This window comes from Corapipo altera, unplaced genomic scaffold (assembly GCF_003945725.1).
Source record: "Corapipo altera isolate COAL_440 unplaced genomic scaffold, ASM394572v1 55, whole genome shotgun sequence".
Classification (NCBI taxonomy): domain Eukaryota; kingdom Metazoa; phylum Chordata; class Aves; order Passeriformes; family Pipridae; genus Corapipo; species Corapipo altera.
Genome location: NW_020884882.1, coordinates 5,650,029 through 5,677,130, shown reverse-complemented (window position 1 = coordinate 5,677,130; position 27,102 = coordinate 5,650,029). Strand labels below are relative to the sequence as shown.

Here is a 27,102-nt window from a genome sequence, read left to right as displayed (position 1 = left end):
GTGAACGCTAGGGAAGAAGAAACTGTGTCAGGGAGGAAAATAGGGCAAATCTGGGAGATGGGGGGGAATTTAGGATGGGGTAGGGAAAGGCAGGGAGTACATGGGACACACAGTGCCTCCGTGCACATTCCAGCTCCAAGGGGGCTGCAAGAGCCCTCTGTGCCACTGTGCTGGATGGGCTCTGGTTTGAGGTGGGTAGGCTGGGGAGCAGCCCTTGTGCAGCCCCTGCATAGCTCCCCAAAAACCTCACAAACTAACAGCGAGATGGATTCAGACTGGGGAGATGGGGCTTCGCTGCTCAGCCATCACTCCCAGCACAGCAGGAGCCATGCTCACTCTCCAAAACAACTGTCCCATCCCACAGGAAACCACACAAGGCTGTGCAAGGTCCCACAGTCCCTTGGCAGAAATCCAAGTGGTGGCTTGGGAGCCACACACTAGTTTGGACAGCACAGGCCATCTGCACAGTGAGGAGGGGGTCAGAGGGGACGTGCTGGCCCCAGGACACAGCAGGTCTGGGGACCTTGAGGGCATCCAGCTGCCACTGCCATGCTGGTGCCCTCTGCTCCAGCTGCTGCAGCTGCAGCACTGAATCCTGATGTCACCAGTGCCTTGCCTCTGCTGATGCCCCATGTTCCTGTGCTCCCCCACCAACCACAACCACCACCAGCTCTTACCCAGCTTTGGTTCCACTGACAGTGACAGATGGTCCCCTAGAAATTATTGTTAATGTAGATGAGGGGGTGGGATGAGCACATGCTGCCCACTGAGCGGGGGTTTGACAGCAAGCAGGCTTCCACTCCCAGGGTGGAAACTGAGCAAACACAATGTGGGGTCTGCAGCACACCCAACATGTCCCCAAATCACCCTGCATCATCCTCATGGCTGGTTGCTTTCCACGTGGGGCTGGTGTCTTCCAACACCATCACTCATGAAGAAGCCAAGGCCTGGCCATCACCTGGGCAGCCATGGGGTGGGCAGGGCAGGCAGGGCACTTCCTTGCCCTAGAGTTTGTAGTGAGTATGGGGTTTAGGACCACTATGGGAAACCAAGCAAGCCCTAAAGTGGTGGCCAGCCCAGCTCAGCATGTGCTGAAAAGCAGTTCCCCTGGTGCTTACACAACGCTCAGGGCTGATAGTCCCTGGGTGTGGATTTCTAAGCCTCCAGAGACATTGGCATGTTAATTTATAAACTCCTAGGATTGGCATCTGCTGTGATTAACTCAGCCACCACAAAACATCTCTGGCTTGGCTGGTCCAGCACCAGCACTGATGGGGCTGAAGCCATGCCAGCTGTGCAGGTGCAGTGCACCAGATTTACATTCTCTGCTCCAGACCCCCAAGCACCCACCTGAGCCCTCCTGGTACCATTAGGCTGATGCCAGAGCAGCCCCGGCCCCACACACAGCTCACCTGAGAAACCTCATCTAACAGAGGGCAGCACATCACCCGTGTGCAACAGGAACATGCTGGCTGGATCATCCATCACGCCCCCTCAAACTGGAGATGTACCATCAAGAAACTGAATCAGGAGAGAGGCAATACTTTTTAAAAGTAATGAAGGCTTTCAAGTTTATTTGTTCTAATTGCCCAGCTGACAGCTCAGAGGAGGAAGAGAAAATTATCAGGGTATTACTGCCACAAAATAGTTGTAATTGAATCATTCCAGACAATAAAGCAGAAGCGCAAGTCACAGGCAACGCATCGCTCCCCCCACGCCAGCCCCCAACTCCCTTCACTGTTGCACCACAATAAAAACACACCAATACACGGAGACAGTGCTCTAACAGCACCCTATTACAGCTAACAATCTCAAGTGTGTCACCTACATGGAGAGCAGGAACTGCTGAGCAGGCTGAGTTTACACACTGCAGTTCAATTTCCTGCAATGGGCAAAGGCCTTTCCTGGGCAATGGGTACAGCTTTCCCCTGGGATCCCCATAGCCAGCTCCCCCCCAGCTCTTCCAGCCCTGGCTGCGGTGGCAGCAGGGTGGTGGTGCAGATGTCATGCAGCTGTGCAGCTGGGACACAGGTGAGTGACCCCAGGGACGGCAATGGCTCAGGGATACCGACAGGAGGCACCAGCTCTGCCAGTCCAGGCTCCTGGCAAGCACAGCACTGGGTTCTGCCGCTGCTGGGTTTGCCTGGCACAGCAAAGCCTGGGCTGCGTCACTGAGGGCAAGTGCCAGAGGAACATCCCACCACGGCAGCAGGGCACGGGCCAACAAGCCCCAGCAGCACTCAGAAACAAGCCAAGGTTGGCTAAGGGGGACATGCAACCATGTGCTGCACAGAGCAATGGGGCAGAGAAGAGCCACTGTAGGGGAGACACCACAGAGTGCTGGCAGCCCTTGTGTTGTGATTCTCCCCAGGTGTGCAGCTTGACACACTTCAAAGCCACACGTCTGGACACTTAGGAAACATGAGTCAAAGAGTCAGGAGCTGGGACACAGCCCTGGCCCCATTTCTGCAGGCAGCTGTGCTTAATGCTGTCCTCATGTTTGGAGTGGCACAGCTTGCACCTGGCATTTACACCCCTACCCCTGGCCAGGGCTGAGCCCACTGCCTGGCTGGCTCCCTCAGCACACAGACCAGCTTCCCTGCTGCCAAGGCAGTGCTTTACCCAGCGCCCACTGCCCTCCCACCACACGCACCCCCGGCCATCCCAGGCATCCCCAAAGCTGCACACGCAGGGCTGAGGTTTGGGAGCAGACATCCACAGCCAAAGCGATTCATTAGCACTTGATACAGACCATTAAACCCTTCCTGCCCGGGCTTGCTGCCTCGGCAGCTCCGCTGGGAGCCGGCTGAGGCTGCGCGTGCCTTGCAGGGAGCGAACTGCTGAGTCCAGCTCTGCCAAACCCTTAATCTGGAGCAGCCATACTGGGCAGGCCCCCAGGAATGATGGCTGTGCCCCTACAGCAAGGGCTGCTGCCCTGCACCACTCCTTGTTGGCCAGCAACATGGCAGAAAAACACAAGGCAAGAAGGTGAGTGTGGGAGAACTACTGGGTTACCCCCATTTGGATGTCAGCATCCACTGCTTTGCCTCAGTGGGCAGCAGGCACCCGAGTCCCCCCACCACTTTGGTTCCCCCATGACAGGGTAGGGCAGGCAGGGCTACGCTCACAGAAATCCAGTTTAAGACATTTTTATTCCTCTGCAGGTTACACTTAGTGTTTAAGAAAATACAGGATCCCTTTTGACATTCATACATTTTTACAGGGAAAAAATAGGTTTCTCTGCTAGGGTGGTTATTAAGCTTGGGCATTCCCAGGCTGACTTCAGGAGGTCCTTGCCTCCCTCGGCTGCCAAGCCAAAACCCTCTGTTTCCAAGCATCACTGCCCCAGTGGCCAGTCCAGGCCTGCAGAGCAGAGCTCATGTCATCACCTCAAGCTAAAAAAAAAAAAAAAAAAAAAAAGTAAATTAAAAAAAAGTCCCCAGTATTTCCAGTTCCACTTTCCAACAGCTCCTACATTGGGTACTGCAAAGGAAGACTTAGGGACAGGGAGCGACCAGACTGCGCACACAAATATCGAAGAGACCCACATTAGTGTGTGTGACTATCTCTAACAGGCAAATAGGTTAATCCCATTTACTAGAAACCTAAAGGAAATATAAATAAGGGTTCCCCACACTTAGCGTAGTCACAAACAGCTACTGGACACCAGGCTCACGCTGCCTCTGAGTGCTGCCATGGGGAGAGGGAGGGCAGCGAGGCAGAGCTACTATGAAGCTCAAGGCAAGAAATCCACACGCTTCATGAACAGAGCACACCTGCCTGCAGGCAGCCCCTCTGCTCGTGGGCAACGCTGCGAGAGGGCTGGCAAGCGGCAGCTTTCACTTGGCAGGACACATCTTTGTGCTGTGTCTGGGCCAAGGGCTTCCTAAAGGCAGCATCATCCACATGGCTGTTACTTCTAGGCTGCCACAGTGTGCAAGAAATTCAAATTTAAACATCACTATAGAAAGCAGATTGAAAAAAGCAGCTGCTGGGGTAAGACCTCCGTGACCCAAGGTGGGCTGCTGCCCAGAGGCAAAGCTGAGGGCCAGGAGGAAGTGAAAGGCTCACTAGACGAGGCGTTAGACAGCGAGCAGCTACCTTCCCTTGGCAGGGCTGCAGCACATTGGCACTAGCAGCAGAAAACAAAACAGATGTTACGAAAGCTTCTTCCAAGCACCAGCAGACTCCACTTGGTCACTGCAGGGAGAGAGATGCACATGGAAAAGAAGTAATACTCTAAGGCAAAGGCCTTTCTCTTCAGGACCTTGGGACACCAGTGCAGCTAAACACACCCCCCCACTGGCTGCTAAGCCCCCCGCAAGCTCTCTGCCCTTCCCACTAACACCAGCTGCCCAAATAGTTCCTGCCCGAGCCTTGCAGGAAAACCACGCGCCAGCGCCCATCCCACTCCAACTGCCCCGGGCACCAGGCCCTGGGGGCACCACATGCCCTTTCTGCCACTGGCGTTTCTAAAGGGCCGGTGAACGCTGTCCCAACCTTAGGCCTCGCACAGAGGGATATAAGGTATGAGCTGTACTGGGAGGGAATGGGGAGAAAGTGTCAACAAGAGACATCATCGATCCAAGTGGTTCAAACTCCAGTCCGAGCTGAGGAGCATTAGCTGGTACCGGGAGAGATTTCTGGGAACTCCTTGTAAATCTCCAGGATGATCAGTTTGTCCATCTGGCACTGCTGGTCCTCCTCCTCCTCGCCCAGGATGCGCTGCAGGATGCCCTGCAGGTCAGCGAGGCGGTGCTGGTGCTGCAGATAGGGCGTGGAGCGGATGATGGCGTGCATCAGAGACAGATACTCCATCCTCAGCTGCCAAGTGGGAGGGGAGACAAACCACAGAGCACAGTGAAAGATTTAAAGTGAGATAAACAAGCATGCCAGCCTCCAGTGCAGCATGAGTGCAGGAACAGCTGCTGCTGCTCCACCAACCAGAGCACCTGCTTTTCCTTAAGGCTTATTAGTAACTATGGAAAACTCTGCTTTTCCCACAGCAACCCAGTGCTGCTCCTCACCCACCCTCAAACATGTGCACATCCCCTGCCTCTTGTGATACCAAACCAGAGAGGTTCCTCCTACTTCTACTACTCACAGAGGGTCCCTATTCCCAAAGATCTCTGGGCAGAGGGCTGCAGACCACCAGAAGCCTGGCAGATCTTTCTTCTAATATGCCTATGGCTGGGCAGGATAAATCCCCCCTTTTTCCTCAGCTCTCAAGGTTGATTTGAGCACCCAGAAACCTTGCGCCCAAGATTCCATTCTTGCCCACAGCAGGAGGCCCTACAGGGGACCAGGAGAAACACCACTGCTTTGGGACTGTGCTCCCTTCCCCAATGCCCATGGGCTGGTGTGAGCACCTTGTCTCCTGGGGAGAGATCAGCAATCTGCCGCACCAGGATGTCTATCAGGACCATCATGTCTGTGTGATAGAAGATGCTGGCTGTGTCCTTGCTGGCAAAGATGTCCTGCAGAAACTTCAGCACCGAGTGTGGTGGCTGAGGTTGATGCTTGAAGATGCAAACTGGATCATCTGGGGAAGGCAGAGAGACTGTGCTAAGCCACGTGCTCCCCGTTGCCCCCCTCGTCCATCTTCAGAGCGCATCCCTTCATTAGACCCTTTGGCTCTGGAGAAGAGGCTGCCCTGCCCTCATCCTGGCCCTCCCTGCCCATGCAGAGATTCATGCCCACAGACCTCAGTGCCTTGCACAAAGGTGTGTAATCAGGATGGCAGCTCTGCAGGGTACCAAGATGAGACCAAACTCATTATGATTAGCATTAATCACTGTTTATGTCTCACCTACCATCCCAGGTGAGAGCTCATTAGCACATCGCCTCTCAGTGCCTCCCCTCTTTGCTCAACAGCCACCACTCATTTTCTCCCTGGTTTATTAAGTCTGGTCCAATGACCCCTCTGAAAAGCACATCAGAGCCTGTACCAAAATTAAGCTTTCACCAGAGACCAGGCTAGTACTGTCCCAGAAGCAAGAAAAGAAACACTTCCAAGTTTAAATGAGTCACCACATTCTGTTCTCTTCCAAAACACATTCCTGCACATCTCATGAGGGCTCTGGGCCACTGCAGCCCTGCCAGCAGTTGTCAGGAAGGCAGGCAAAAGAGAAGCATCTTCATTAGGTTGTGGTCCCCCCTCTTTCTTCACCCAGCTCCTCACTGTAAGGTGATCCCTTCAGGGACTCTGGCAGGGAAAGGGCTAAACAAAGGCTTTGGGAGGAGGCCAGACAGAAGAGCACTGAGGTGCTGGCTGCCCTCAAGCTGATATAGTGTGGAGACAGTGATTTGCTACCCCAAAGAGAATTAAAGCCAGCATAAGATGAGCTGCAAGCGTCCCAGGATGAGTTATTTCCAGCAAATCAACAAAATGAATCTCAGACAGCAAAGCCCCTGTGCTCCAGAAGGTATTAAAAAGCACAATAGTGTCATGCAGCACAGGCTGAAAGAGCTGGCACTGCTCTTCCCATGGAGATCTCCAGCTTTCCAGCAATCTGCTCTGCAACAGCTCCGAGGTGCAGTGGATTTCATTCCATGCCTGGATCTGACACAATGCTAACCCTCTGCTGGTGATTCCGAAATGGAAAGTTGCACTCTAGGCAGCATTTCGGAAGGCAACAGCTCCCTCTGGATCTCTCCCTCAAGGCAAATGATTGCCAGCACTGGCTGAGGTTTGTGTGCCAGCACTCACTGAGTCCTGCCTGTCCAAGGACAGAAGTGGCCCAGGACCTGTCTTCCTCCCAGACAAGAGCTTGCCCAGGTGGCAGCTGGCCGTGCTGTGAGGTGGGGCTGATCTGACCCAGGAGTACATGGAAACCGCAGCCCAGAGGCCACTCCCCTCTTCCTACATGCCATCAGCATCACCTTATTCCTTGTGTAGCTCCATCCTCAGCAGTGCAGACTGTCACCCTCACAAACTCACCAGGAAGTGGCACATCCTGCCTGAGCCAACAGGTCCTCAGCTACCTGCATCCCTGACATCCCACCCCATAATGAGCACCAGGCTTGTCTCCCTGAGCCAACATGAGCTGCACCCCCTGCCAGGCACACACAAGAGTGCCACACACACTCACCTCCTCTGTTCAGCAGCAGCAGCAGCTTCTCCGTGAAAGTCTTGACATTTGAGTGCTTGCTTATTGTAGTCATGATCACACTGTGTTCTGGAACTGAGGAAAAAACCTGTTTAGCACATCCCTTTGTTTCCTGAAGACCATGGTAATAAAAACACATAATGGGGGGATCCTATTTCACATCAGTGCTCTGGGGAGCTTTGAGGAACCATAGTCTATCAGGGATATGAAAAGTTTCAGCCCCACAGAGTGGATGGGTAGGGAGAGGGAAGGTGAAATAAATCTGGAAACAGCACGTGAAACACTAGGGCCTTGGTGCTTTCTCTGTACATCTGATTCCCATGTGGGCTCCCTAAACCTAACCCTGCTGGAACTTAGTCTTGAAATTTCTCTTAAGAAGGGTCTCAAGAGCATCCCAGAAGGGAAAAGTCCTTCCCAGCACTCAACTGTGCAAGGGTATGGGCTGAAGACTTCTTCTAGGAACTGTCCCCTAGCCTCCTTTGGGGCTGATTTGCTATAACTAAAATACATTTACCCTAACAGGCCTTAAAATGTGCGTGTGTGTACGCTCAGAATCACACAAACAGCACAGCACTGACTATTTCTGTGGCCTGTAATATTTCACAGGCTGCAAAGTGCCTCAGGATCCTTTATATTGAAGGGCATCAGTATAATATGGTTTTAGAAGAGTTTTTGAACTAATGCTGCACCACTGAACTGCACAATAGATGAATCTTACAGACAGAGGAATAAAAAATTCAATCCACTAATAAGCAACCAGAACATCATTTAACACGTTCTTAGCAACAGAGAACAAGTCACTGCTCTCAGCTACGCCCCAGGTGGGCAATAATCCCCAGAAACACACTGCCTGTCATGCATTACTGCCTAATTACTGCAGCCAGCGAGGATATGGGTAAGTGTGGGAAGGGGTAATGAATGAAAGCAGCAGAGATATACTTAATCAGTCTCCGTGCAATCAACTTTTACATGAAATTAGAAACTTTCACATAAATTTTAATGATACGCAATTCAAAATAACAGGTAAATTACTGGACACGTCATCACTGCTTTATCCTCCCCTGTCTTCACAAAGTCAAGGATAAAGCCATGAAGCAGAACAAGAGAAACAGAACAACTGGGAGTGACAGGAGACTCTGGGTTAAGGAGTGGCCTTTTTTAGCAGGACCTGGAACTACGCTCCAGTCTTCCAACAGGATTCAAAACACACAGGCAGGTTGAGGGTAAGTGCCCTTCTCTAGGGACTTGATGCACTGCCTGTCCTCATGACCATATTTTCCTCTAGGATTTTGCACCATATTTAAACACAGTGTAGTGCCCAAGACTAGGGGAGCTGGAGGGGTGGTTATAGCACCATCAAGACCCAGTGAGATTCTCCCTCCCCATTCTTCACACCATCACTCCAGACCACTGAAATCCTGCCAAGGCAGAGCAGCACCAATTCAACCTGGAATGTGGAGATTGAAGGCCAGAAGGACGTTGACAAATAAGTCAGGCAGCTGGTCAGTGGTGTCCGAGGGCAGCCCATCCTCAATCACATCCAGCAGGAATTGCACAAACTGAGAGTTGAGATGTTCTGCACAAGGAGAAAGAGGCATTTAGAGCACAGTGAAAATAAACCAAGCAACAAGGGACCATACACAGACCCCTTCTCTGTGCTTTTATGCTTGAAAACCATTAGTGGAGTGCTAATGTCAGCCTCCAGGGAATGAACAGCCCTACAAGTGGACTAGACTGACCACTGAAGTGTCTTTGTGTAAGAGACAAGTGGCTCAGAGAACTATCCACGGTGCAAGGGAACAGTGAAATTTGGTCCCCCACTGGTAATTTTTTTTGAGTAAATAAAACACCAAATCCTGCTCTAACTGTTTCAGCACCACTGCTGTCAGTGAAGGCTTCAAGGTAGGAAAAGATTTGTATTCTTGACCACTGGTTTAATTAATCTATTTGAAAAAAACCCCTAATAATCTAGATCATTAGTAATAACCCTTTTTTCAATTTAGCTATTAGGAAAGCTCAGGAGCTCATGCAAATAAGTCCACCTGCAGGAAATAATTGCCAGGGTTACATGAGGAGAAAAAAGCAGGAGGTGTGGAAGCTCACTCTGGTCTCTATGGCATCAGTTTAAATCTTTTATGTGTTTACTGGGTGTTAAGTAAAGGTGCTGATGAGATACTTATAAAAGTCTCTACTGCATTTCTAGGAAAACTAAGCCCAGAGTTTCCCAAGTACAGTGAACACAACATAGCCTTGGCTAGAAGCAGTCAAGGGCTTTCTGGCTGAAGGCTGAAAAGACAGAGGAGAAAACAGGCAGAACATTTACACTTCATTATTTACTGCAAAACCCTTAATCATCTCCACTTTCCCTAAGAGTTTAAACTACACAGGGCTGCACTATCCTGCTAGAAAAGAGACCAGAAAGAGGCCACATGATGCAGCTGACAGCCTTTAGTGGGCATTCATGGAGGGATCTGGGATCTCAGCCTCATCAGCAGACAGTCTCTAAAGCAAGCAAGAGGTGTGTGCTTTCACAGAGGCCAGAGGTAAACCAAAATGCCACCTAGTTACAGTGATGGGCAAATCCACCTCTTCTACAGTGTGGCATTCAGTCCTCCACTGCTCTAACCCAGAGTTAGAGCAGTGTGCTGCTGCAAATCTGGCATCTCAGCCCAGTGCTTCAGCTGCCAGGCTCTACTGATAAAGGACAGACCCTACCCTTGCTGAGCCTTCCACTGAGCTGTCCCCACCTTGGCCAAAGGTCCCTTCCCTGTGTCTGCCAGCACACCCCAGATGTGCCACCATCAGCTCTGCTGTCCTGCCAAGCTGTGAGCACAACCCACTCTTACCATAGTGGTGATATGGCAGGGGCTCCCCCATGGAGAACATCATGGCCAGCACCAGTGCAGAGTAGCACATCTTCTGATGATCTGCAAGACAAAGGTCCTGCCATTAGTTCTTCTGAGGGAGTGAAACTGCTCCACAGCTGCAGCTGGGAAGCCACACATTTAGTACAGGCATTTAACACTGGTTAGCCTGCTCCTCAGTCCTGTGTTGACTGAGCTGTAAGGGTGTTTTTCCCCCTGTTTTAGCACACCACACGCCTTCTGTGCCATGTGTTTCCAAAGCAATTTAAAAATAATCACAACAAGAATCCTTGATTTTTTTTTCCTCTCCACTTCAGAGGATCTAGGCAAACTTAATCTGACTAATTAAAAACCTCCCCTGCACAGTCCCAGGACACATTCCATAGTTATGTAATTGCTGAACCCAGAAAAAGCATCCATCTGGCCACCTCAAAATACTGCCTGTTCCAACCAACACCACCCCCAGACAGCCAGGCTGCTTGTTACCATCTCTGCACTGCTCTACTTTCGCTACCTCAGCTCTGCCCGGAGGTATAAAAGGTCCCTGGGGAGACCAGATCACTGCTCAGGACTCAGGCTGTGCATCTGCCCACCTCCCAGGCCACACGTTCCTCCAGCAATGATACATGCCACAGCCTGCTAGTCCAACACCATTTTCATTGGCAGCAGCTATTTGTGAATGTTCCCTAGAACCCCTGCCAGTGCCCTTCCTGAATTTTAATTAATGGATATGTCTCAACAGATATTTGGAGAAGGAAAAAAAAAAAGGCATGGAATAGGATCTGTGTCACCATCTAATGGAGCCTCCATCCAGTTCAGCAAGTCTGAAGACAATAGGAAAGTGAATATTACTATGTATAGGTCACTACACATACTGGTTAAATACAGTTCAGCTGCATCTGCCAGAAAGAGCCCAGGGGCATTTGTTACAAGGAAGCTGAGGGTCTGTTTATAAAAAACTGACCAAAACTACTTTTCATTAGAGGACAAAAAGTTCCCCTCAATGTATGATGCTTCTCTCAGCTGTACTGCTGCCCTGCATGACACATGCTGGTTCCAGTACCCTCTCCAAACACTTTAAGGGATTTCACTTCTTCAGGCACAAATCGACCCACCTCTAAGCACCTGCAATTTGGCTTTGACTGCACAGCCAGATGCCTTCACTGTCACCACATACTCCTGGATTTGGACAAAAGACTTGCAACACTTGGCAGCTCTCAGATTCATTATTAGCATGGGGGACAAAATGCTACTGAGTCATTCCAGCCCTGTGCCCCTGGAAAGTCAGCTCTGTGAGCAAAGCCCCTATAAACAAAGCACACACAGACTTTATCAGAGCTCCACCAGATGCCTGAGTTTTCAAATAGCAAACACTTTGAGTAAAAATAGATCACTGGGGGCTTAACCAGAGATACTACAGCATTAACAAGATTAAGACTTTGTAGGAGAGCACTCCAGACCATGTGGCAGCAAAGGAAAGCTGGAAATGGTTGTTTACTCTTGGTAAACAGAGAGGGAGGATATTTAATGACTTAATTATAATTCACACTTATATAAGAAGCTCTCAGCTATAAGGTGACAGTGATGCCAAAGCTCTCTGTAGCAAAAAAGGGATCTGACAAACTGTTCACAATTTCTTCATTCTTTCCTCCATGGCTTCACAAGTTGGGTATTGGAGGCAGGATACTGCAGATACACAGGAACCTGCTGTTCCCACATTCCTAGAAAGGCTTTCATCAACAAAACATTTTCTCTCATCACGTCAGGAGCAATGAAATAATGAACTGAGAACCAGAAGCCAGTGATAAACATGGTTGTAGCAAATATGGAGGAAGAGACTAATTAGAGATGGAAGGGAGGAGGGCAGTTTTACATGTCCTTGGCCCATCTGCCATTAACTGATGTCCATTCATCTTGGCTGACAGCAGACTCCATGACTAGGAGGCAAATCTTGGTCTATTTCCCTAAGGACAAAAAAAAAAATCAAAGGATGCTGAAACCACTCAGAAGGCTGAACCTGGGGCAAATCCAGATTAACCATGGATACTCACCCTGCACAGACTGTTCAAGTTTTTGGGGTGTCCCAGCTGCAGCAGGACTCATCCAACACTCACAGTGCCAAAGAACACAGTAATTGTCAATCAAAACACAGCTTTTTTTTTTTTCCTTCCAGAGCAGCACCAGTGGCTGCAAGAAAGTAAATAGCATTAATGCAGTTCTCTTGAAGCAGAGGGACTGCTGATGACAGACTCATAAGCATCACTGAAGTAGCCATGAAGGGCAGGAGAGATGCAGCTGTTTTCATTTCTGAAGCCTGCTGAGATACTGGTAGGAAACTATTATGTATGAAAGGTATTTCTCAGAGGCCTTCAAAGACCTTGCTTCCACCCTCTAAATACAGCAGTGTAAAATTCAGGCCCTGGGAGCAGACACAAATGTCTACAACTGAAGGGAGAGGAGCCTGAGAGCTGACTTGTGAGTGCACTGAGCTGCAATAAGGGAGAAAGTCACGATTACAGACTGGATTATCCCCATCTGTTTTCTTCGGAATTGTTCTGGCTAATTCTGACTCACTGTGGCTTATTATAAGGTCTTCTAACACTGATAGATGGGCAGACCAGCTGCAGCAGAGGAAAGGGGCTGTCCAGAAGCAATAAGACCCAAGCATCTGGCAGAAGAACTGGCCAGCAGCCAACATGCCTGCATTAGTCCCAGGGAAAAGTCCTTCTCATCAAAGGCACCCAGCATCCATGCACAGAGCTTCTGCCTTGCCTGCTCTTCAGTAATAAGGCAGGAGGGATCCCACAGAGCTGCTGCAGTCAGTTCCACACTCCCCAGTTGCATAGTGCTGGCACTGATTGCTCTGGCTCCAGCCACCACAGAAAGGATTAGCTATTCTGCAGCATGTCACGGATCAGCTGCTATTCCCCAGTTTCTAGCACCAAAATAAGCTCAAGGATTCAAGGTCATGTTTTCACTGAAGGTACTGCTTGCCATTTGCTGGCAGGACATGGAGCCATAAGCATCGAATGGTAGGAGGGAACTACTAAAGCCCTAAAACACCTCTGAAGGACAGACCTGTTTTGGTCAAGGCTGGTTACTTCTCTGCAGCCCTGCTGTGAAGACCAAGAGGACTGGATGCTGCACAGATAACACTGCACAAGCACCTGCCATAAGCTCAGCAAAGGGAAGGCAGCACAGGATCAGGACACCCACTTGTGAGGCTCCTGTATCCACACAGCAGTCTGTCAGCAAAGGAAGAGCAGCTTTTCACCCTTCAACTGTACTGGAAAAAACCCTCACCTTGAGATGAAGTTAGGGAAAGAGGAGATGCTGCAGAGTTGCAGGCTGGCAGTTTGGAGGACACAGCAGAGCCACTTCTCACCCACTTCCACTGCAATGCTTTTTGGGTCCCCAAAGCAGAGCTAACACTTGCTGGGAGACAGGCCTGCTCCAGCCATAAGTGCTATCTGGAGATCAGCAGAGGTGTGCAGAACTCCCCTAGGTCAGAGCTCAATGCTCCATCACACCAAGAGGCTGAGTCACCTTGTGCTGTCTGGGATGAGACAGGCCCAGGCAAAACACAGCATCACTGTGACCACCCAAGGGTTAACAATGGTGACCAGCCTGCCCTGCCTGCACAAAGGCAGCTCAGGGACAGGGCAGGAGACAAAACCCTGTTTGGTCATGGTGCATAGGATGCTCAGCTGCAGACTATTTTCTGAAGTAGTGATGGAGGCACAATAAAGTTTATTTTTGGCAGCACAAAAATCAGGAGAAATACTGCCGCAGAAGCACAGTCATAGTCCCATAACCAAGTATTATTTGCTTCTTGGCAGGAAAACCTCAGCCTGGAGAAGATGCTTCTCATGCGTTACCAGATCAAACAACAACAGCGTGATGAGTTCATGACACAGAATTGGTAACAGACGAATTGATACAGCAGTAACACAAAAAGAGAGCACAGACAACACTGGAGTAATGATCACAGTCATTCATCCCACCCCATCCCACCAGCCCTCTGCCCTGCCCCAAAACGCTATTTTTCAGGCCCTCCTCGCCTCTGAAATGCCTGCATTTCAAAGCATCTGAGCAAAGATGAGTGCAAAGCCATGCAACAGGCATGATTTCCACCTCACATAGCCCTTTCCAGACACAAAGACACAGCCCCATTAGTCCTGTCCACCACAGTCAGGTTGGCACAGTCTGTGGTGGGAAGCTGGGGACAGGAACAATTCCAGGCGGTCATCTTGGACATTTACTTGGCTCACATGAAAGGGATGTGACGGTCCCTGGCCTGTGCAGACCAGTCAATTCCTACAGTCTTATCACCAAATTATACCTCTCCACAGCTCCATGACACCTGCAGCAAACCAATAGGCTACAGACTGCAACCAGGGCAGCAAAGCTGCAAATGCCGGGCTCTTCTGATTTGATCCACATGGTCACTGAACAGTCACAATTAGCACAAAACAATGGATTTTTTATAACCCTTTAAAGGAAAAAGTAATGTATGACACTGACGGCACTGGTGGCCTACAGGCTGACTTCAAAATGTGACTGCTCAGGACTGGGCATGTCTGGGGAGCTGGGGAGTATTATTACACGTTCAACTTGTTCTCAGGTTCTTCCTCAGCACGTGCTCCTGGCTGCTGGGCTAGACAGTAGCTCTGAGGGACACCAGCAAAATCTGACCACGCTACCACCACCAAGTTTTAGAGCAAATGGAGCCCAAAGGGAAGGAAGAACATTATTTTTCATGGCAGTGACAGGTCATCCTAACAAAGGGAGCAGGAGAACGAAGTAGAAGGAACCTGAAGGCAAAGCCTAGGTATGGAAAGCAAAGAGCTGGGAAAAGCAGGGCTGTGGCACTATCCTGCAGAGGACCAGGACCACACCACCATCTCCCTTGGCCCAGTCATGGAGAGAAGGCCCTTTCCTTTAACTAGCACACATCTCATTCACCAGGAAGAAACACCACAAAGATCAGGTGTAGAGTGCTGAGAAAAAGTCTTTAAGAAACTGCAGAGACCTTTCTTGAGATCTGCAGGTGTCTCTTGTCAGCATCATGAATCAAAACTGGAACAGCTCAAAATGTGTTTTAAGACATCTACAAGAAGTGACACAGATCATTAATGGGATGTGCAAGAGCTGGAGGGCCTCGCACCACTAGACTGAAACATCCCCTCCTGTGCATCCCCAATTTACAGCTGTAATAACCTGAACAACTTTAAAATCAGACACCATTCTGCCCAGAGCACTGGGCATGTAGAGCAGCCAGGCAATGGGGGGCCACCAGTGCTGCTGCAAATCATTTAATGGAAAGGTACGTTCCAGGGACTTGTGTACAAGCAGCTCTGGCTCACCCTGTGTGTGGGTCTGCATGTCCCGGGCCAGCTCCATCGGCAGCACAGAGTTCACAAGCGTTGAGATGACAGCAGCATCCAAGTTGCACATGGCTCCGAAGCACTTCAACAGCAGCAGCCGCAATGGCACCCTGTGTTCCTGCAAAAACAAGTCATTAGTTCAAACCATGTCACAGGTGAGGGCTGACTCTGAGGCAGAGACATAACTCCTAGAAGCTCCCACTGTTGGGAAGCCTCAGACCCTTCCAGGGTGACAGTGAACCCAGAAGCTCTACAAGCTGTTAACAACAGCACAGGAGTTCACGCGATACTGTTCACAACTGGGCTGGCTATGGGTGTTTGGCACATGTGGTCAGAGGGCATGTGGCAGCCAAAGCTCAGATCTGAGATGCCCCAATTCATCCACTAAATGTGACAACACACCAAAAACCTACACCCATCCCCAGCAAACAGGTTGGATATGCTGGAGCCAGGATTCCCTGAGCACACTAGGGTTTTGTGAACGCTGCTCTGATTGAGGTTTCCTGACAACACAACATTTGTAAACCCTCATCAGCATGTGATGGTCAGTGAACAGGACAGGACCAGCTCCTCCACTGTGATGCTGTTGGGTTTGTGCTGGGAGCAGGGGGTATAACCAGAAAGTTCTGGGACACGCGAGGAATTTCAGCAAAGACAATGCTCAACCTGCAGCTCCCATGGAGGAACTCTGATGCTGGGGTAACATTTGTACTCCAAACTCAGCCAACAACTCCAGGGGTTCAGAGAACAGAAGTGAGCCAAGCCCTGGGACTGGGCATGACAGCAGCCAGGACAGGAGACCCAACTGTCCCCACCTGGTCAGGCTTCCTTGAAGTCTTGGTCAGAGAAGAGCAGGCAGTGAAAGCCAACAGGCTCTGTTGTGCCCCGCCTGCCTTCCCTCTGCTCTCAGATGTGTTACAGTCCCCTGATGCTGAGCTCTGACACAGAAGTGCCAGATGAAAGTGAAATGCCACAAGACTTGATGTGCTGTAGCTGAGGACTTAGGGAGAAGATGGGAACAAGTTTCCAACCCCCACGGAATCCTACAAGAGTACATTCCAGGAAGGAGAGGGGCAAAGCAGTGCTGCATAGGCGTTGAAAGCAAAACTTTCATTCCTTCCTCTGAATACTGATTTCATTTCTCATTCCCAAGGCTTCTACTCACTACCTACTTTCCTAAGCAAAGTTATTTACTAATGCACAAGAGTGCATCAATTAAAAGAGGAGCAGTCACAGCCTGTCAGCTTTCCCAAGGCATCCTCAGAAATATTTCCTCTAGATATCAGTGATGCCAATACTGTCCCTCAACGGGTTGGTAAAAGCAGGAAGCTTTACCCTTGGCAGTGCTAGCTACTGCTTCAAAGTCTGCTCTTTCACACAATTTTCATGCATAGCAGTGACATTAGCCAACACTTAAAAGGGATATGCTGCAACTCCAGCTAGACCACAGAACTGTCCTACCCAAGGGAAACATCTTATATACATTCATCATACCAACCCTGCTCTTTTGCATCTTCAGGAAAATCTCAAAAAAAGAGAGAATTGGTGCATTCTGCCACCTTACCATCTGATAATATGCCACAAGGGATAGGACAGATTCAAATTCATTCTTCTTGCACATTTTCTTGCAAACTTCTGGGTCTGCATCTGTCTGGAAGAGGAATAGACAGGTCAGCCCAGTGGCACATCAGGACACAAGGTGCCTGCTGCAGGCACCTTGAGGGATTCTAGTTCCTTTCAGATTTTAGCAGGCCCAGCCCAACCACCTCACAAAGAAACTGAAAGCAGAGCTCAGGAACCACCACCCTTCAGATTCTGCATCAAAGTGAATTCTTGAGACACGCCTCTGTCATACAGCACATCTTGGGCTAAAAACATCTAAAACACGACCTGAGCAGCACCTTATTGAGTGCATCGTACAGTTACACAGGGCAGCTCCAGCACTGTTCCCATCCTGAGAAGTACATCTCCTCTCACCCCTAAGCTATGAGGAATGGTTTCACAAACCCCACTCTGCCTTGCCCTGCAGGCCCACGGCGAGGCAGCACAAGCTGTATGTTGAGTAACAAAGACCCCAGCGCTTATTACAGAAAATTTACCTGTTCTGCTTATGTCAGAACCAGAGAGGAATATAAAACAGTGCCAGAGCAAACCCCTAACACAGATCGTGTCACTGCACTGAGGGCAGCTCCCATATCATCACGGTCCCTGGACACAGATGGGCTTGCACATGTATTCCCACTGCTGCTCACTGTGGGGATGTACCTCTCCTGTTTGCACAGATATGGTGAGATGCTTTGTACTTTCTCACAGAAATGGCTTTAAAGCTCACTTTCAAGGCAGCCAAAGAATTTTCTTCACATGTAATGAGCCCCACCCCACAGATACTTCCCAGCAACAGAGGATGTATTAAATGGATGATGTTTTAAATGGGCCCAGCAGTGCAATAACCCTCATAGGAGAGTTCCAGGTTTTCTGTGAGAAGGTGGGTTTTTTTGGAGGTGAGGGTTTATACTCTCCTGTGATAGGTGAATACCACAGCTACCATGAAGAATATCTCAGTAACACTTTTCAGAAAACCCTGTAAGGTGGAGTAGAGAGTAGAAGGCAGCTCAAGAGCGCTGCAGATCCCATACAGGAGAGCAGGGCTTCACTCTGACAGTAAAGGATGCACAAGAAACCTATGCCCCCTGAAACAGTAGCTCTGATGGCAAAATAGGGGTGAAGGAGGTCAGAAAAAGGAACTTCACCAGGGCTGTCTGCTCTGGAGGTAAAGAGAAAAATTTACTCACCAGGATGCGAAGCAGCTCCTCCAGGTAGCAGCAGATGACATTCTCATCCTCATAGAGTGCCCAGCTGCGCTGCTGAGCATCATCCTTGTGCCTGGCCAGATCTGCAAAGATCACCTCCAGCCGCTGCTCATCATGGCAGATCTGGCCCGAGGGCAGCCCTGCACTCAGGTTCTGCAGAGACAGCAAAGCCACTGGTTAGTGGGGCCCTGACAGCTCAGTGTTTGGGTGCCTGTTTCCTCCAATCTTGTCTCAGGACGGGCAGCTGACCTCATTCAGTCAGGAGCTGGCAGTACAAAACCAGCAAGTTTAAGACACATGTTATTTCGGGTCTCATACTTTTGGAGCCTCTACTCTCTGTAGATTCTGAAAATCATCCTGAGAATGGGAAAAGCCAAATCCATCTGGCGTGAGTTAGGACCACTGCTGCACAGCAGCTGAGCACCCCCAGTAAAACAGACATGTCATGGACACTAAACCACCACACTGCACAACTGCCTCTAGGAAGCAGAAGTTCCCTTTGCTGCCCACTCCCTCCAGACTTTAATCCTTGCCTCAAGAGCAAGCTTTGTATGGTGCTCCACATGCCAACTGTTCAATACTAGGTCTGGATCCTCTGCAGCAAGGACAGGAACCAATTCACCGTTGGCTGGTTTGGTTCTGCTTTCTTCCAAACAGCAGAGCTGGGCCACCATTCACTGCAGCTCTGAAGTGTGAAGCTACTCAGCAAATCTTACTGCACATACTCCTTTCTCAAATTGCTGACTACTGCATCCCCACCACTTCTACCTCATACACAACCTTACCATGAAGGCCTCACACTTTGGTTGTCTTTCCTTCACTTTTTCTCTCCTTCAAGAAAGAGAGGGGAGTAGTCAGGCAGCATTTAATCTGCCCCAACAGCTGCTGTGCTCTGTGATTTAGGATCAGCCTCTAGGACCCAAGTATATCATATGAACTACACGGTTTTCTGAAATCAGGGCAAGAAGGGGGCTCAGTACATGGAACTGAGCTGATCACAGGTGATGAGCCCAGGCACCACTAAGAGAGGCAAAGATTAATTTATAGAAGAACTTAAATGATACACACAAGGGTCTGGCAGCAGCAACAACAAGAAGCAGGAGATCAGCAAGGTGGAAGAGAACCAAGCTGAGAAATTCAAACAATAGAGAAAACAAACTCACTGAGACCAAATTCTTAACAATTTTTGGATGAAGCTGTCTTACCACATGCAGCAACAAGTCATGATCACTCAGCGGGAAAGGGCCTTTACAGTGTCTTGTCCTGGAAACCCAGAGAAGATTTAGTCCTGTCATGGTGTAGCTCCTTCCAACAGGCTGGTTGTGCAGGTGGGGGCAGTGGCGACACTTGCACAGTCACACACCCACATGTGGACAGCCAAGTGCAGGAGCTGCACCCTTCCTGATCACCTCCCACCCTCCAGCCCTCTCTGAGAAAACCACTCCAGGTTTAACAGTAGTGTCTCATCTGCTTTTTTAGGGACAGAACTGTTAGACACTTGCTTTGGGGTATTTGGGGTATGAATTATTTAGGACTTGCAGTCCATGCTTCAGTTATACAATGAAAAAGTTTTCTTGTTGTTGCTGCTTGTTACATAATTTTTGTGAGTCAGGTAATAAAGGAAAGAGTGTGCTGGTTTAACACAAGCCTCTGTACAGGCTTAAGTTTTTGGGCAGCCGCGGGTGGTCTAGCAGAAAAGCAGGTAACCAGCTGTAAGAGAGCATGACAGCTTTCAGGAGCCGAGTACAAACACAAGAGAATCTCCCACTGAATGGTGATTTATCACAAGAGCAAATACATTAAGAGAATCACTTTATCTTGCCATCTCCCCCTTCTCCTTAGGAAGACCTACAGCACTGCAGTGTCACCTGCCTATCCTCATGTGTCCTAGCTGCTTGGGAGGGGTTCTCCATTTATGTACCTCACTTGCATCCTCCTCACCAGAGCAGTGCAGGGCCAGTCCAACCTCTGGGACACTGCTGGGACATCTTTTTGGATGATCATTTTAATGAGTACTTGTTTTAATGATCACTCTATTCAGCCTCTTATCACTAATCTGCTTTCTCCAATCCTTCATCTGCAGCCCTTGACAACTCTCCCCAGCATCAAGCTCCTAATGGACTTGGATGAGATCAATCTACTAATGAGCTCTTCCACCCAACCAGTGTAACTACATTCACACTGTCTCAGTGCAGTCTCAGCACCATTCTCTGCCCCCTCACCACCAGGGTCAGGTCTCTGCTCACTAAACATCTTGGCAGCTACTACAACCTGCAGCATCATCATATGGTGGTTTCCAAGAATCTGCTGGAGAGCCCATAAGCAGGAGGAGGTTTTGGTATTTCTAACAATGCCATTTTGCATTATCTTGCTACTTCGAATGGTTCCTTCCCCCCAGCCCAGCAGAACAAGCTGGTGCAGGGATTTTGTTCCTCCTGAGCAGCCCAAAACCATTTTAGGAACTTTATCATACCCACACTGCTCAGAGGTGACCACACCTGCCATACAAACCCAGTTGCCGTCCTGCCCATTTCTTCTTCACCCCCTCCCATTCTTCCCTCTCCACCACCCCACCAACAAGTGTGATGGATCACCAGTGCCATGGATACACACATCTACCAGCATTTTCTCTCCATATGAGTCCCAAAACCATATAGCAGGTTCCAGGCACCTGCAGCCCAATGCACATTTGCTCCACAGACATTCCCAGCAGCTCTGGAGGACTGGGACCCAGCTACAGCTGAACTGAGATGGCTGCGCGTGAAGACCCTGCCATGGACCTTCATAAAGTCTCCTCCAGAAATCAGCAAAGAAAAGACTTGCCTAAGCACTAATGTATTCCTCCCACCCTCCAGATTCCCTTTTGTTACAGTATTTCACTGAGGAGGAGCCCTCCGAACAGCCCAGCCAAAGGACTCGGCCTTGAAAGCGCTCACCCTGCTGACCTTCCCCTTCTCTCAGGCGAGCAAGGGGACAAAGCTCCCATGGAGAGACACTGAGCCCCAGAGCAGCCTTTGTGTCTTGTCAAAAGCAAGTCTCCTTTCAGCAAAGCTGAATCAATGAATGAACAGGGAGGCAGCCCCATGGTGCCAGGGGAAGGAGAGGGGCTCAGACACATTAGCCATGAGCTTTGTCAGAGCTTGTTGGGGACAACGGGGCCTGGTGACAGGCAGCTCGGAGCAGGTCACAGCCCAGCACTACAAGGGAAACCCCCTCCAGAAACATGCCACCTCCCACACCAACTTCCTGACTTGTTCCTTCATCTCCAACACATCCAAGAACGGTTTGACCCTGCTCAGCAGCCTAGGCTGATCTATAAGATCCAACTGCATTATACATCTTTTTCAGCAGTTTTCAATCTTAAATTTAAGGCAACCAGAGATAGGTCTGAGTCACAACTACAACACAGCAATGCTAATGTAATAAGAAGCAGATCAGTGATTTTTAAATGCTCCCTCTCAAGGTGCAGCCAGCTTGTTCATTGGGCAATTTTTGCTGCCACACACTGAGTTTAATAAATCCTCAAAATCGACCTCCCTAGACAAGACATCTACAGTGCTACTCCCTCCTCTGAGATGGGAGATAATCCAGCAGAGCTAAAGGTAATCACATATCACCAATACATACTAATCCAAGTGATTCTCTAGAAGCTCAAAAACCAGGCAGCATCTATTATTATCTTTAGTTCTGTCCAAATTTTCAACAAGTTGCCTTGAAAGACAGCTCCAGTTTAGACAGTCACTGCAGCAATGCCTTTGAAAAGAGGTTTCATATCCCTTTGCACATCTTGCCCAGTCACTGTGCCACTCAGGGACAAGAAGAGGGGCCATTTCCAAGGCCAGGGTAAATGCTGACACAGGGAAGCCAAGTAAGCAATTTTCCTCCTGCAGATCAGGCTTCCCCAAATAGTATGGCACCTCTAAAGCACCTTTCCTAAGGTGTGAGCTCCTCAGCATGCTCCTTGTCTCTGCTGTTCCCCCAGCTTAGCCTTAAGTCACCTCTCTAAAAGCAGGAGCAGGATGCTGTCCCAGCAGAAGAGTCTTTTATTCTTTAAAACACACATGCCTGGGCAGACTCCACACTGGAGGATCAGCAAGGTAAATAAGAAGGAAGTGCCACTGCCAGTCAACCTTCAGAAGGCACTGGGGATAGAAGCGAGGTAATGGATTCTGGAATTGATTTAGTAAATCACTGAGCTGACTTTAAATTAAGACTGGAATAGGAATAGAAAGGATATAACTAATTAAAGAACATGATACAAAAGGCTGAAGCAGGTGTGGTATAAGCAGACCAAAGCTTTAAATCAAAGCTGATATCTTGCTCTGTTTTAGGGAGTGGAAGAAAAAAAAAAAACCTTGAAAAATATGCAAGAGGAGAATTGCCCACATATTTGCATGGACTGGGGAGTAGAGGGATTTCAGAAGTTACAAATTAAAGAAAAAAAGTCCTTGACCTAGAACTGACAACTCAGCAACAATTCTACACAGAAACCCTTGAGAATGTGGAATGATTTGGTTTAATGAACATCACAAAGTCAACGATAATAATTTGTATCTTTAAACTACACTGGTGAAGCTATGGCAGTATAACTACCCTACAAGTACACACGACTGCCCTTCCAACTGCTAGAGCTGGTCTTCTACACCAGGTGAACAATCTCACCTGGGACCAGGCCCCTACATATCAGCAGAGCTACATCCTCTGTGTGGGACACTGAGAAAAAATGCACAACCACAAAATTTACACTTGAGCACTCTGCAAGCTCATCTGGGCTCTCTTAAAAGCTATACTGCTCAAGATAGGTGTGACAAGGTATTATGAGATGGGACAGGGACCTTCTGCTGTGTCTCTATACACTACTGGCCATTTTAAGGTCCCACAGATGTCCTAGGTTACAGATATTGTACCAGATACGAGTAGATCCATACTTGTCCCTGCACCAGCATCAGAATTTCTTACCATCTTTTTCAGGCTGGTCTGCAGCAATGGCCATGAAATTGAGGTTTTCAAATCCCCTCTGCAGAAACCTGGCACTAAATGACTTCTGCAGAATTAAGCTTATTGTATCCCGAGTACAGGTATTAACAATAAAAATAGTATTCAAATCTTGGACAAGGTCCAAGTAACAGAAAACTGAACTTCTCAGCACTCGAGTCAGAGCCGGAACATTTGCTTGAAACAGCTAAATTTTTCTGCTGAATCTAGATCACACATTGACAGGGCATTGTAATTGGAGTAGGAAGTAATTAACTGTTGGGTTATGGCCACAAACAGAGACTTGATGATTGCTTACAGGACCCTCTATTCAGTGCAGACAGTCAACCAGATTATGATTTGATCTAAAATTTGAATGTCATTAGTTTTCCATATTCAAATACCTCTGAACTGTTCATTATAATCTTGCCATTAGCAATGCAACTCCAATCTTAGATGTTTATATGACGCTTACTCCTCAGGGTTGCATTCAGCAAGTGGGAGCTGAAATTTATTATCCCTCCAACTAAAGCAGGCAGCTGCCCAGGTGCACTTCACCATTTCAATGACTGCTGCAGAAGAGGGAGGAATACAGGATGATTTTGGCATAAGGTTTATTTAGAACAAGCTCAGGACAGTGTTCCTCAGTGGCTGAAAAACTACTCTTCCGCAGTCTTTAAAAAAATGCAAGGCTGAGGGACGTGTTACAGAATAGAGAGGTTCACATTCTGTGGAAACCAGTTTTCATTGCTGTGATGAAAGACCAGGCCAGATATATGGAAATTTTGGGTGCTCCATCATCCAAAGGGACAAGAATCTGTGCAGATTTATAGTATGCATAGGCATGCTGAATCTACACAGAGGACGTGCAGCACCATAGGAGAAGCTTCTACAATTCATTATTTTATAAAAGGTTTCTATACAGAAGCTCTTATAGTGCAGGCTCCATCTTCCTCAGCTTCTATTTGTCATGGTTATAACAGAACATACCTCTTTTAAAAGTCACTATTTATTTCTTTCTCTGATTTTATGCTGCCACGTAAAGATCTGTGATCTTTCAGAAAGAGAGGTCAACAACTCCTGTCAGAGCTACAGTGTGCCACAAGTCCTGCTGCATCCATTCCCACTGCTGCTTTGCCACCTTTGCCATCCCTGGGACCTGAAAGGTTGTCATCTCCCACTGGTGTGCTCATGTGGTTCAATTCACTGCTGTCTATCTCATCACCCTCTCCACAAACTGCAATTTCAGAGGACACCCACCCTTCCACCACAGCCTATCGGTGCTTCCCAGCACCAGGGGCTCTCTCAGCTTGTTCCACCTCTAACCCCCAGCTCCAAACTCAAGGTTATGTCGTACACCTGCAGCTCATCTGGGGAATAAACTCACCTGTTTTCCACTTCTACCAGTACTTGGACCCTGGTTCCTTTGGCTACACAATTATCCCCCTCTAGCACCTTTCCTTTGGGATCTCACTGCATTTCTCATCCCGAACATCAGGAGCTCACTGAGCTCACAACACCTCACCCTCGATGCCAGGAGGTGGTTTGCAGCAGTCCCCAGCCCAGCCCCGGAGGCATTACCTTACTCTCCACCACGGAGATGAGAATCTGCTCCATGATGCTGCTGGTGGCGGGGATGGAGGTCTGGATGTGGCCGATGATGATGCCGATGGCGACGCGGGACAGCTCGTAGCTGAGGTGGGTGTTCCTGCGCACCAGCTCGATCAGTTCGGCACCTATCGTCTTGGGCACGGAGGCCACCAGGCCACTGGGCTCTGGTGGCATCGGCTCCACCGCAGCCGACTTCTTGTCCTCCAGGCAGAGGTTGCTGAAGGCGTCCAGGCTCGCCGGTGGGGCTGGAGCAGCTTTCTTCCCCTGAGAAGTCTTCTCCCCATCCGCAGCGTGGGACCTCTGGGTCCCCCCGTCAGCCGGCGGGGCCGGGGCAGTGCGCTTGGACTGGGGAGACTTGCTGGTCCCATCCTTTGGGGAAGTCCCGTAACGGGAATGGGACACAGGGCCGGTGTCCAAGTTGCGTGTGATCGTGGTGTGGACGCTCCGGCTCGGGACAGGGGGTGGAGTGTTGGCAGGACTGGAGGTGGCCGTTGGGAGAATGGTCTCTGACACAGAAGAAGCAGTGTACAAGGTATCCAGGGATGTCGTGCTTATAGAGGAGGCACTAGAAGCTGACCCAGGAATAATTTCAACAGCATCTGAAAGGGAACAATTAAACATGCCTTAGCAACAGCATCAAAGGAAGAGAGAAAAAAACAAATTGCTACAGCACAGTCCATTAAAAGGCTCATTGTGCATGCGACCAGAGCAGTTTAACTCCTCTTCCTGCCTCACTTATCTCAAAGCAAAATTGTACCAGTTCTCTCTGGAGCATTCCCATACAATCACCTCTTTAGAAAGGGGAAAGCAACTCTATTGAGATGAATACCCTTCAAAGGGCTTAGTGTTTTACGAAGGGGAAGGGAGAGAGGGAGAGGACTAAGGGACAGAAAAGCCTTTTTCCCCCTGGCTTAGCAAGGGCCTTTTTCTGCATTCAGGAGCTAACCCCTCACTTCTGAATGATGGTGCCTCAGAATTGCAAGACACCAAAGGCTTCACACACCAGCCTGCACCTCCCTCTTGTACACACCTCATGGTTAGCACTGATGGTGAAGGAAACACTTGACTGACAACACTTTTAGTCTCTCCCTTTCAGCATTCTCCAACACTTGATCACGAGCCCTGCAGTCCTGCTAGCACCCACTGCTTTCACAAGCCTTCACATTATTTGCTCTACTGTATTTGTCCCCCCACCTCCAGTTTTGACTAGCTCTAGCAGTGGGAGTCCCACCTTCCAAGGGAAAAAATCCACTACAAGCAAGATTTTTCTTTCTTTTAACCTGGTCTAATATACAGTTTTGGTAAGTCTTATCTGTTAGTTTCTAGTGGGCAGAAACATCTCTGGGTCCTTCACTGACTATGAAAACAGTTACTTGGGCAAACAGTGGGCTATCTAGAGCTTCACAAGAGCAGCTGGTGTTAGTGCTGGAAGAGAAGGAGCTGCACCCCATGGGGAGCCCAGCTCCCAGGGAAGGCAATTACCTCCCACCACACCAAAGGAAGGAGCAATGGGACAGACATTAAATGCCTTTGCTGCACCTCTGCAGACAACTCCAGCCCTTCATGCTCCATCAGTTCTGGGAGCCCTCCACTACTCCATCCACTGCTCCACCCTAAGGCAATCACTGCCTAGGCAGAAAAACTGTGCCCTTCACTCCCTCAGGGGTTCAGCATCCCTATTGATCCTCCTCCTCCTCCTCGAGGACCATTCATGAATCACAGCTCCCACCATGCTTCATTAAATCAAGATAATGAGTTGAAGGAAACTGACCTTTGCAAACTCCCACTACCACAGTGAAAAATGGCTCAATACCATTAAGTACCATTAAGGAAGCTGGTGCCAGTCCCAGGTCTCAATTAACTACTTACAAGTCAATAGTTCTGCCCTGCTCCACACAAGGGGACATGAGTGGGCTTGAGATGGGCTGTGTGTCACTAATGGCATCACCATCACAGCACAGGAGAGCACTTGGGCAAGCTGGCAGCAACTCTGCAGGATGACCACTGACTCTGCAAGCCCAACCACGCTGAAGATAGAGAAATTCCTGCCCTATGGTCCTGATATGAAGTGCTCCTCACTAGCTGCTCCTCTGCCTTTTGGCAGCACATAGGCAGCTGTGCCCCTGGTATTATTACCGCTCCCTACAGGCACCAGCCACTGATTTAATGGAAATCCCACCACTGTACAGAGAAAGTGTCAGACAGATTGGGAGTTAAAAGCAAAACTTGAGACTGCATTAAAAGCCAGTGAGCACCCCTGGTGAGTACCTCTGCACTGCAAGGGAACACTCCCTCTGCCTTGTTAGGAGATGGCCATGGGGTCTGCAGGAGAAAAAGGCTCTTGAAC

The 27,102-nt window shown here is 49.2% G+C and overlaps 1 protein-coding gene across 2 annotated transcripts in view; it reads right to left on the bottom strand.

Annotated features, from left to right (window-relative positions):
• Window positions 1-3,078: 3,078 nt before the first annotated feature.
• The window catches only part of NCKIPSD (NCK interacting protein with SH3 domain), a 51,322-nt gene continuing 27,298 nt past the window's right edge, over window positions 3,079-27,102 (bottom strand). Inside the window, exons 5-13 of one of the 2 annotated variants that reach the window (XM_027640272.1) lie at window positions 24,726-25,354; window positions 18,153-18,323; window positions 16,925-17,011; window positions 15,340-15,478; window positions 9,956-10,036; window positions 8,557-8,685; window positions 7,092-7,184; window positions 5,370-5,542; window positions 3,079-4,824 (exon numbers count right to left, since the gene is read on the bottom strand). In XM_027640272.1, coding sequence (XP_027496073.1) covers window positions 4,621-4,824; window positions 5,370-5,542; window positions 7,092-7,184; window positions 8,557-8,685; window positions 9,956-10,036; window positions 15,340-15,478; window positions 16,925-17,011; window positions 18,153-18,323; window positions 24,726-25,354 — 1,706 coding nt within the window. In that variant the 3' untranslated portion in view covers window positions 3,079-4,620. The remainder of the gene's footprint in view (window positions 4,825-5,369; window positions 5,543-7,091; window positions 7,185-8,556; window positions 8,686-9,955; window positions 10,037-15,339; window positions 15,479-16,924; window positions 17,012-18,152; window positions 18,324-24,725; window positions 25,355-27,102) is intronic. The other variant, XM_027640273.1, reaches the window with a different exon arrangement.